The sequence below is a fragment of the Otolemur garnettii genome, unplaced genomic scaffold (assembly GCF_000181295.1).
Source record: "Otolemur garnettii isolate 467f Iridium unplaced genomic scaffold, OtoGar3 scaffold00008, whole genome shotgun sequence".
NCBI lineage: Eukaryota > Metazoa > Chordata > Mammalia > Primates > Galagidae > Otolemur > Otolemur garnettii.
In genome coordinates this window covers 14,886,691-14,897,792 of record NW_003852403.1, presented here as the reverse complement: position 1 = coordinate 14,897,792, position 11,102 = coordinate 14,886,691, and the positions used below count along the sequence as shown (strand labels likewise).

The following is an 11,102-nucleotide window of genomic DNA, read 5'->3' as shown; positions in this document are numbered from 1 at the left end:
ATCCAGGAGCCCAGAGGCAGAGATGGGAATTGGGCAACTGGGGTTCATTTCCTGATTTGCCCAGACTCGCTCAGTTGTCTGGAGAGAGTCACTTGACCTTTCTGGGCCTCAATTTCCCTAGTTAGGGACATGTCTCTTGTTTCTTCCAACATGGTTCAGAAGGAGCCTATAGTCTGGTGCCTCCCAGTGGCCATAAGCAGCATGGCCGTCCCAGAGGCCATCGGGAGCCCTGCTTACGTACTGACCCCTGCCTTGTCAGGGTGGCCCCCCCACAGACCAAGCCACTGCCCATGCAGCAGTTCCAGGTGATCCAGAGCTTTCTCCGCACGGTGCCCCAGGGAAGGAAGCTGGTGGAGGAGGTGAGCGTGGGGGTGGGCAAGGAGCTAGGGCAGTGGAAGGGATGGCCACTTCCCTCACTGGGGGGGCCTCCCCCATTCTCCTTGCCAATCCTTCCTTCTCTCCTGCTGTCTTCCCTTAACCCTGCCCTCCCCACCACTCCTGCCCTCCTCTTCCCTGCCCTGCCATCTGGCGCCAGGTGGACAGAGCCATCACTGCCTGTGGAGAGCTGCACAACCTGAAAGAAGTGGTTTTGGAGAACCAGAGGGAGCTGGAAGGCGCCCAGCTGGGGGGCGTGGCCCAGGTGAGGAGTGGGAGGGCAGCGTGAGAGTCTCTGCTCTGGCAGGAGCCCCACGGCCTGATTTTGTTAGGCCTGTTGACTGGTTTCTGTCAGACTGACTTCCTAGCTACTGTTTCTCCCTTAAGAAGAGAAGGGGAGATAGGGGTGCTCAGCTTGCCGGAAGGACAGAGAAGAGGGGAAGTTTACTTTCCCTGACCGGGTCCCCTCAACTACAGAATAAACAGGAATGGAGGAAGGGACTGCTGGCCAGGGCCTCTGGGTTCAGATACTTCCCAGATCACTCATGGCTCCCCCCACCAATAAAGCTCCTGGTGCTTCTTCGCAAAGACTGGGGTTTGGTCCAGCTGCTGCTCTGGAAGAGTGATGGGCTCCGAGCTCTCTGCAGACCCTTTGCCCATGCCTGGGAGAGGAGGTGGGCTTGACAATGTTTGTTCACAGTGCATGGAAAGAATCTAAAGTCTGAAGAGCTCTTCTTTAAGATTAAAATAAAATCTTTTAAAAGCAATATTCTATGATGAAAAATTGAGAAATTAAAGAAAGGAAAAATTTGCCCATAGTCCCAGCACAGCTGTTGTGAGCATTTTGGGCTGGTTTCTTCCATTTCCTGTGTTTATGGTATTCTTACGTACATTGCCCGGGCAAGCGGTTTGCACCCTGCTTGTGTAGTTTAACTGTACAGCCTCAGCCTTTCCCTTGCCAACACCTGGTTTTCATCACTGAGATTGCCACTGGCTGTGTAACTTTAGCCCTAGGCATGGTTCTGCCACCGTTGGGCTGACAGGAGTAGGGGAGGGGCTCTGACCCAGCCTCCAGGGGTGTGGTCCTGGTTCTGCCACTTGCAGGTGTGTGGACGTGGGCAACCACTGGACCACCCTGTGCGTTTGTTTCCCCATTTGTAAAATGGGGGCCATGATGATAACTACCTCATAGGGCGGCTGGGGAGGGGTTCAGGTGAGAAATAATACATGAAACACCCAGAAGGGAGCCTGACACAGAGCAGGTGTCCCTGGAATGTCACCTGTTGTGATTTACTAAACAACCGCTTCTTCTTGGACAGTTTGGTTGCTTCTAGCTCCTCAGCAGGGTAAATACTTTTGCATTGAGTACCTTCATGAAAATGAAGGCTTTTGTGTAGTTAAGATTTTTTCCTCTTAGTTTATATTAGGGGCCAGCAAATTATAGCTCCTGGGCCAAGTCCCACCTGTCACTATTTTTTTGGTAAATAAGTCTCATTAGAGCACAGTCTTTCCATTTACTGATGTACTATCTATGACTGCTCTTCCCTGTGATGGCAGAGCTGAGTAGCTGCAGTAGAGACTGAATAGCCTGTAAACCTAGATTATTTACTTTCTGGCCCTTTGTAGAAAGCGGGCCAGAGAACCCTAGTCAAGATTCCCAAGGATCGGATTAAACTTCATAAAAGGGTATGATTCTTCTTTAGGGTCTCACTGAATCTCACTTGCCCCTGACCTCACAGGGGCTTCCCGAGATCTGAGGGTTGAGAGATGGGCTCTTGGGGTTCTCTCTGACAGCCCACTATGCAGAGGGTACTGGGCTCTATTTGTCATCAGCTGTGTGACTTTGAGGAAGTCACTTCATTTCTTTGAGCCTCCATTTCCCCTCTGTAAATTAGGGATATTGATAATGCCCCCCCCCCCAGCACTATTATGGGAGTCTTTTCTTGTGGGGAGATTCCAGTTCTACAGAGGAGCCTTCTGGCTAAAGGGAGAGGGTGTTCATACATGGTTCCCTCTACGTGGAGGGTGCGTAGTCCTGACACTGAGGGAACTGTGGGAGCAGAGTGAAGGGCTGGGAGCCTGTTCTAGAGGCAGTCCCTTCGCACACAGGGCCTGGTGTGGTCTCCAGCAGACGTCCCTGCACCATGGGTTACCTGTAGCAAATGCTGTAGGGTTAGATGCCTGGAAGCATTTCCAGCATGGCAGAACTGTGTCATGACGAGAGAGGAAGAATGTCTGCTAGGGGGTTCCAAGGCTTAATGCCTGCCCTTCTGTGGATGGGGACAGGCCTACTAGGGAGCCCCATCTTTAACACCCATCCTCCCTCCTGGCCCCTCCTCTCAGGGAAGCAGCAGCCAGCACAGTGCCCGGCAGAGGGCACTGCAGAGCCTGGAGCGGTACTTCTACCTGATCCTGTTTAACTACTATCTCCATGAGCAGGTAGGTTGCGGAGGACCTGTGTCCCCTCCTCCCAGGCTCCTTCTGGGACTCCTCCACCACTCCTACCATGGTGACTGGCTTGCTGTGAAGCAGGACCCCCCCAAACTGTGAGGAGAGTAGGGGGGAAGTGAGAAGAGACCCAGATTGAGGATGGTCCCTGAGCAGGCCAGGTACAGGCCTCCTTACCAGGCCCAGCCTCTGTACCCATAGCCCCGGCATTTGATATCTTGGTCTTCTCTCCCCAACCCCTTGTTCTTGCCCTGAGCCACATTGGGTGCCTCTTACAGGCTCCTCCTGCATAGGGCAAGCAGGGAGTTCTCAGGTGGCCCCACGCTCCTAAACCCACGTCTCTCTCTGCCTTGCCTGCAGTACCCACTGGCCTTTGCCCTCAGTTTCAGCCGTTGGCTGTGTGTCCACCCGGAGCTGTACCGCCTGCCTGTGATGCTGAACTCGGCCGGCCCTATGGCCCCTGGGGACCTTCTTGCCAAGGGCTCCCTGGTGAGTGTGACTGGCCTCTGGGAATTGGGGAGGGTGGAACTGGCATGTGGGTCCTGGGGCTGAGATGCTCACCGTCCTTGCAGGAGTCTCTCATGAGCAGAATGCGGTTGTTCTCAGTTCCTCAGAAGCATTCCCAGCTTTGGCCACTGTTCTAGCACCTTCTTCTCAGTCTCAAATCCAAGGGCTTTGGGCAGGGTGCCAGGACATGTGGGTTCTGACATCTTGGAGCCTTAGCAGCCTCATCTGAGAGTTGGCTCTATCACTTTTATCCTTGTTAGAGTGGAGATGAAGCTCCAGGTGTGCACATTTGCTTTGTAAAATGTAAAGTGCCAGTTCCACCACCACCACGCCAGCCCCTGTGGGCTGGGTCCTGGCCTCTCTGTGGCTGCAGTTGGCTGCTGTAGGATCCAGGCTTGGTGCTCTCTCCACAGGGGATAGATGATCTTACCTCCCGGGATGCACTTAGCACTATCAGAGAGATGGACGTGGCCAACTTCCGGCGGGTGCCCCGCATGCCCATCTATGGCACAGCCCAGCCCAGCACCAAGGTGACTGCTCCTCAGGGCTCAGTCCACTTGTGGGGTTGGGGAGGAGAGGGCTGAGTCTTGTCACTGATGGCCTTCCTGTCCCCCAGGCCCTGGGGAGCATCCTGGCCTATCTGACGGATGCCAAGAGGAAGCTGCGGCAGGTTGTCTGGGTCAACCTGAGGGAAGAGGCTGTGTTGGAGTGTGATGGGCATACCCACAGCCTGCGGTGGCCTGGGCCCCCTGTGGCCTCCGACCAGCTAGAGGTGAGGCCTCCAGTCCCTGCTAAGCCCCTGCCTTAGAGGCCTTCTGGGGAGTTGGCCCAGGAGGGTCTTCAGAATGTCCTACCCTCCCACTGTACAGGTGGAGAAACTGAGGCCCTGGGAGGAGCATTCTCAGGGAGTGGCTGATTTGTGACTCTAGCTTTAGCACTCTGGTCTCCTCCCTACTGTAGGTGTAGTTGGGGCCTTTATGGCTCCAGGGGGTCAGGGATGGGCCTTGAAGCCAGGACTAGTCCTGGGCATAGCAGGACTGGCCTTTCAGGGCTGGTGCCCTGTGCCCTCTGTCCTGTCCTTCCCCAGACCCTGGAGACCCAGCTAAAGGCCCACCTGAGTGTGCCTCCCCCGAGCACGAAGAGCTCTTTGACCCCCAGGTTCCAGAGGTGCCTCACCACGCAAGAGGTCTTCAGCCAGCACCATGGGGCCTGTCCTGGCCTGACCTATCACCGCATTCCTATGCCAGACTTCTGTGCCCCCCGCGAGGAGGTGAGGGGCTGGGCAGGAGGCTTCCCCTCTGGCCTGGTTCAGGGAGGGAAACCACCCCAGCTCCCCGGGGGCCTGGGGCTTGTCTGGTGAAGTTGTCATATTGGGCCCACTTGGTTTATTCACGTCCCTTCCAAGCTTTCTGTGTGTGTGCACACGTTTGTTATATGTTATATGTGTGGAGGTGTGCATGTTCACCATGTGTTGTGTGTGTATTGTGTATTACAGGGGTGTGTGCGTTGGGGGCAGGCACGTTTGTGGTCTTTATGGTGTGTGTGTATGTGTGTGCGCAGCAGTCTGTTACAGACTTTGTCTCTACTGGGAGGTGAATGTGCAGAGTGCATCTTTAGAGGAGGGGTGTGAGGTGTAGGGTTGTGGGGGAGGATGGTGTGGATGCTGTGAGAGGTTTGCGTGTGGCTCTGAGGGTGTTTGCATATGGCATCAGCAGGTTTGTGTGGGACCCGTGTGTCTTTGTGGGTATCTGTGTAGTTTGTGTATCTTAAGGTACATGGATATATCCATGCCTGGTGTGTCATAGGTGGGCACTCTGTGCCTGTGTGGTGGTGGTGCCTGGGTTTGCATTTCCTCGCTCTACTCTGTGGGTTTTGCCACCTGCAGTGTGTGGCCCCTGGTGGTGTGCGCTGCAAGACACCACCTCATCCTGAGACCTGGGCTGGTCTGGCACAAGTGGGCAGCAAGGCCAGGGTTCCAGGTGCATAGCTCATAGCGGGCACACATAGGTGCATGTCCTGCCTGGCGGAGGCTGGGCCACTTTGGGCTCTAGGTGCACCCTGTGTATCGGTTTGGGGTGAGAGGGTTTACAATGGTACATGGAGTGTGGCTGTTACATACATGTGGTCTCATATGTGCCCCAGTGGCTGTGTGTGTACACAAAGGCTCCTGAACCTGACATAGCTGCTGGGACCACCATTTGGATGGGGCCCCCCATCAGGAGTCTATGCCTCTTTGAAGGCACCCACAGACATAGACCATGGTCCCCCCTTCCAGGACTTTGACCGGCTGCTGGAGGTGCTGCGGGTTGCCCTTGCTAAGGAGCCAGGCACCGGCTTCGTGTTCAGCTGCCTCAGTGGCCAGGGCCGGACCACAACTGCCATGGTGGTGGCAGTGCTGGTCTTCTGGCACATGCGAGTATGTGTGGCCTGCCGTGTGAGGGCGGGGTGGGCACACAAGCCCCAGGGATACTGGCTGTGGTGGGAAGGTGTTGTAGGGGGCAGAGACACCCTGATCCCCTCCTGACAGTCCTGTCCATCCCCCTGGAAAGGGTTCCTGGTGTGGGGGAGGGTACAGCCTGGGGGGGGGCTGCCCTTGTCCCAGCAGCTGTCCTCCCCCAGGGCTTCCCTGAGGTGGGCGAGGAGGAGCTTGTGAGTGTGCCTGATGCCAAATTCACTAAAGGCGAGTTTCAGGTGAGTATGGCATGGGGGGACCCTGGGGGTACCTTAGGGAGGGGAGGGAGAGTCCTGCCAGCAGGGCTGGGTGTCCTCAAAGCATTTCCCAACTCTGTTACCCCTTCTACCTCCTCGTATTAGAGTTTCTCCTCTTCTCATATCACTGGGTCAGTTTGGCTCTGGGCCCTGGCAGGTGGCCATTGGAGATGGGGCTGGACCCCTTCCCACCTGGCCCTGCTGCAGGGTGGCTGTGTGCCCTGGGAAGGTCACTGTTGATGACAGCCTTTCAGGCCCAGGGACCCAGCTGTGGTTGGTGACCTTGTTGGGGGGCCCCAATTCACCCTGCCCTGCTCAGTTCTTATTTTAGATTAGGGCACTAGATGGAAAGCCACTGTTGTTCCAGATTCAGTCATTCATGTGTCTCATCCCTGCCATGTGCCATGGGTCATCTTCTTTGACATTTCTAGAGTAGGTGGCAACATCCCTTCAGAGTTGGCATGTGGCAGCATGGTTAGCTCCTGCCTCCCCTCCCTGGCCACTATCTTCACGTGCCTCTGCCCTGCTCTTGAGGCCGTCCTGCCTCTGGGCCTTTGCAAATGCTGTTCTTTCTCTTGGAACCTCTTCCCTCTTCCTTCTTCTGGCTGATTCTTTGATTCTTTTCTTCTTCTTTGTTTATTGTGGTAAAGTATACATATATAACAAAATTGGCCATTTTAACCTTTTTAAGTGTACATTTCAATGGCATTAAGTGCATTTACGTAGTTGTGCAATCACCCCCAACACCCATCTATTATAAGTTCTTTCATCTTGCAAAACAGAAACTCTGTCCCGATTAAACACAACTCCTCCCTCTTCCCTACCCAGTCCCTGGCAACCACCATTCTACTCTGTCTCTATGGACTTGACTCCAGGTAACTCATATGAGTGGAATCATATAGTATTTGTGTTTTTGTGATTTTCAAGGAGCCTAATGTCCCTGAGGTTCATCCATGTTGCAGCATTTACCTGAATTTCCTTCCTTTGTAAGGCTGAATAATATTCCATCATATGGATATGCCGTATTTTGTTTATCCAGTTCATCTGTTGATGAACACTTGGGTTGCTTCCCCCTCTCAGCTGTTGTGGACGGTGCTGCTGTGAGCATTAGTGCAGGTATCAGTGAGAGTCCCTGCTTTCAGTTCTTTTGATTGTATACCAGAAGTGGAAGTTCTGGGTCATCTGGTCCTGTTTTCTATAGAAGCTACACTAGTCTGCATTCCCACCAGGAATGCACAAAGTTCCAATTTTCCACATCCTCAGCAACACTTGATTTCTTTCTTTTTTTTTTTTTTGAGACAGAGCCTTAAGCTGTCCCCCTGGGTAGAGTGCTGTGGCATCACAGCTCACAGCAACCTCCAACTCCTGGGCTCAAGCGAGTCTCCTGCCTCCACCTCCCAAGTAGCTGGGACCACAGGTGCCCGCCACAATGCCTGGCTATTTTTTGGTTGTAGCCGTCATTGTTGTTTGGCGGGCTGGGCTAGATTCGAACCCACCACCTTAGGTGTATGTGGCTGGCGCCTTAGCCGCTTGAGCCACAGGCCCTGAGCCCAACACTTGATTTCTGTTTTGTTGACAACACCCATCTTGATGGGTATGAAGTGATATCTCATTATGGTTTTCAGTTGCATTTCCCTAATGATGAGTGATGTTAAATACCTTTTCATGTGTTTATTGGCTATTTGCATATCTCTTTTAGAGAAATGTCTATTCAAGTCCTTTGCCCACTTGTTAATTTTTTTTTGTTGTTGAGTTTTAGGAGTTCTTTATATATTCTGCAAATTAATCAGTTATATGTGATTTGGAAGTATTTTCTCCTATTTTATGGGTTGCCTGTTGTTTAGGAAACACTAGATGTGTGCTTTTTCTCTGCTCTCATGCCAACACTATCAGTTATCAGCTCAGAAAAAGGCTTAGGTGACCAAATGTGGGGTGGGTTTTCCCCACACACTGAGCAGCGGGCACCAGCTTTGTGTCTTATAATTTAACTAATACACTGTCTATATGGAGGTAGTGTCAGCTCCCGTAGGGCGAGGACTCATGCCCCCAAACTGCCCCCTCCCTGTAGACACCAGACCTAAGTCTTGGTCTGTTCAGAACTTGTGACAGATCAGTACAAGTTGGGGATCCCACAGACCTCTCTTTGGGTGTGATTAATTTGGTAGAGCGGCTCACAGAACTCAGGGTTTATTAGTTTGTTTAAAGGATATTACAAAGGATGCGGATGAAGAGATGCATAGTGTGAGGCATGGGGGAAAGCGTGCGGAGCCGCCATGCCTTCCCTGGGCGCACGACCCCACAGGAACCTCGTGTGTTCAGCTGTCTGAAAGCTCTCTGCACCCAGTCCTTTTGGTTTTTTTATGGAGGCTTTATGACACAGGCATCATTGACAGCCATATAGAAATGTGATTGGACAAAAAGTGTCTGATCAAGACCCAGCAAAGACTGTTGAGACTCTTCTTGGCCTCTCTGGGCATTGTTCCTTCCTCTGGGCTACAAGATGGGACCCTCTCTAGAAGGGTCTTTTGACCCACAATCAATTTAGAATCCTGCCTCGGGCAGGTGAAAGGAAGACAGTCTCTGCACTGGGTGTGGTGGAGTCATGAGGGGGCTGACGCCTGGGAGTTACTCAGATTAACACTTTCATGAGAAAGTGGCCACTGGGAGTGGGAGGGCAAGGGTGGAGGGCAGGACACCAGTCGAGCGTGAGGGGAGGTGAAGGTCTGGGTCATATGCAGGCTGCGGAGGGTGCCGTGTGGACAGATTTGGAGGCAGGGCCCTGGGGGCGAGCCTTGCCCTCCAGGTTACTTCCCAGGCCGGCCTCAATTTCCTCAGAATGGAAGGGAGTTTATATCAGATGAGTGGTGTCCATGCTGGGTTCCCCAGAGCCAGGTGTCTGGGGGCCACTACGGGTTGGGAGGATGTCACGAGGACCTCATCATGGGCTTGTCATGTACCCCCTCCTCTGCAGCCCTAGCGTGTGACACCTATCCCTTTTATAAAGTTCCAGATGAGGTTTTGTTTGAAGGAACGTTTCATAAGCACCTTGTGTCAGCTTCGTGTTCCATAGGTGTGTGGGAGGCGGTTTTCATATCTCAGAATATAAATACAAAGAATACCACATGGCGATTTAGAGTCATAGTGGTGCATTTAATGTATCTATGTATCTTAAACATTTAAAATTATTTCTGTTCCCATGTTTATTAGAATTTTTTCCTAAAGAAAACCACTGCTTGTTGGTGGCTCTCCCTGTCGGAATTGCATGCACTCTGTAACACCTTGGGTCAGGTAGTCCAGTTTCGCTAATTGCTTTCTTAATGTGCTGTGACAGATTGAACATTTGAGTTTGTAGTGAATGAGGTATTAAATTGTGGCTTGGTGGGTCTTATGTAACAGCCTATCAACATTTGAAGATATTAGTATTTGATACTCTCTTAAAGAAAAGTTGCCTTCAGACTTTAAGTTGGAAAGTCACTGGAATATCTAAAAAAGAGTCAGAGTCCATGGATTTTAGATTGCCAGGACTTATGTTAAGAATTGTGTATTAATACAAATTGGAGTGATCGTGTACTGATCCTCAGTACAACCAAGGAAATCTCAATTATCAAAGAATAACAAAGAGACCTTGGGAATCCCAGCTGCAGAGATGTCCAGGAAACCCCCTCGGTGGCCCCAGCCTGAGACCTGGGGAGCAGGCCGGGCTCTGTGTCAGGCCTATGGCTTTGCCAAGCGTGGTGCTGGGTCCCAGGCTCCCTACCCGTTCCCGCTGGTTCCTGTCTGCTCACACCCTCCTCTGGCCCTAGGTGGTAATGAAGATGGTGCAGTTGCTGCCCGATGGGCACCGTGTGAAGAAGGAGGTGGACGCGGCACTGGACACAGTCAGTGAGACCATGACGCCCATGCACTACCACCTGCGGGAGATCATCATCTGCGCCTACCGCCAGGTAAGCCTGCCTTGCCACGTGCCCTCTGGTGTGCGCAGCCCAGGTATGGCTGACGGGAGTGTGAGGTGGCTGGGGTCCTGTGGGCCCATCTTTGACTCTCAGTCAGTTTTCCACCTTCTGGAGGTAGAGGTGATCCCTGAAATGGACACCTCCCCAACCCCAGTCACTCCCACCTAATGCCGAAGTATACGGTAGGATGTATGCAGGGCTGATGTTCAAGTGTTTAACAGCTGCAGGGGTCAAAGAGGTGGCCAGCTGGAGTGAGCACCCAGGCTGCCACCGTGCCAGCTGTTAACCTCTAGGTTTTAGATTCTTGGGGACCCAGGGCTTCTGGGCAGGAGGTGGGTGGGTGGATAGAGGCCCTCCGGTCTTGAGTAGTAGGCACTTCAGCATGGCCAGTGAAGCAGCTTACACCTAGTATTACTGTTGGCCATCTAGTGGCAGCATGAGAACAGTGCAGCACCTGTCCTGTTTCCTGGAGCCTTTTTGTTGGGTACATAATGTATACATAAGAGAATATGTGCAAGAATGCACGGCAATTAGTAGTCAGCTGTCAAGGTTAAGAATGAGAGAGGAGTGATTTTTCCCTAGGAAAGCTGAGTAAAGGAGAAGCAAGGACATAGGGTAATGGAACATGTGAAGTGGCCAGACAACGGTACAAGCAGGAGAGAGAGGGGGGTAGAGCAAGTCTCATCTCCTTAGACAGACATCTCAGCTGCTCTAGCCTAAGCTACTAGCTGATGGTCTCAGCTGCCTGCACTGCTGATTTCTCCATGCGGGATAGTCACGCAGACATTCCTCTGACTGAGCACCTCACCCTGAGATGAAAGGTCTGTGAGGAATTCAGCCTGCCCACCTCCCACATATTGTAACAGCTGATACTGCTGTTAAAATTCTGTGTGCTGGCAGTCATCCCAGGATGTGTGTCTGTGCTGCCTCAGGATGAGGTTGGCCCTCAGAGGGGCTTTTTATGGTATGCTCAGTTAGAAATTGTTTTTGAATAACTCATTAAATGATAAAAATAATGTTTCTGTAACAGCCCAGATTTTATATTAAAAAATGTGGATTTTTAGCTTGTCTGGAAAGAATGTGCCTTGAGCCTACGGGCTGGTCCCCAGC

General features: G+C 52.4%; 1 protein-coding gene across 1 annotated transcript in view; it reads left to right on the top strand.

The window, feature by feature from the left end:
- The window catches only part of PALD1 (phosphatase domain containing, paladin 1), an 85,951-nt gene that overhangs the window by 52,949 nt on the left and 21,900 nt on the right, over nucleotides 1–11,102 (top strand). Inside the window, exons 9-18 of the mRNA XM_023509606.1 lie at nucleotides 260–359; nucleotides 536–640; nucleotides 2,719–2,814; nucleotides 3,184–3,312; nucleotides 3,744–3,860; nucleotides 3,947–4,102; nucleotides 4,418–4,600; nucleotides 5,606–5,746; nucleotides 5,950–6,021; nucleotides 9,843–9,983. Coding sequence (XP_023365374.1) covers nucleotides 260–359; nucleotides 536–640; nucleotides 2,719–2,814; nucleotides 3,184–3,312; nucleotides 3,744–3,860; nucleotides 3,947–4,102; nucleotides 4,418–4,600; nucleotides 5,606–5,746; nucleotides 5,950–6,021; nucleotides 9,843–9,983 — 1,240 coding nt within the window. The remainder of the gene's footprint in view (nucleotides 1–259; nucleotides 360–535; nucleotides 641–2,718; nucleotides 2,815–3,183; nucleotides 3,313–3,743; nucleotides 3,861–3,946; nucleotides 4,103–4,417; nucleotides 4,601–5,605; nucleotides 5,747–5,949; nucleotides 6,022–9,842; nucleotides 9,984–11,102) is intronic.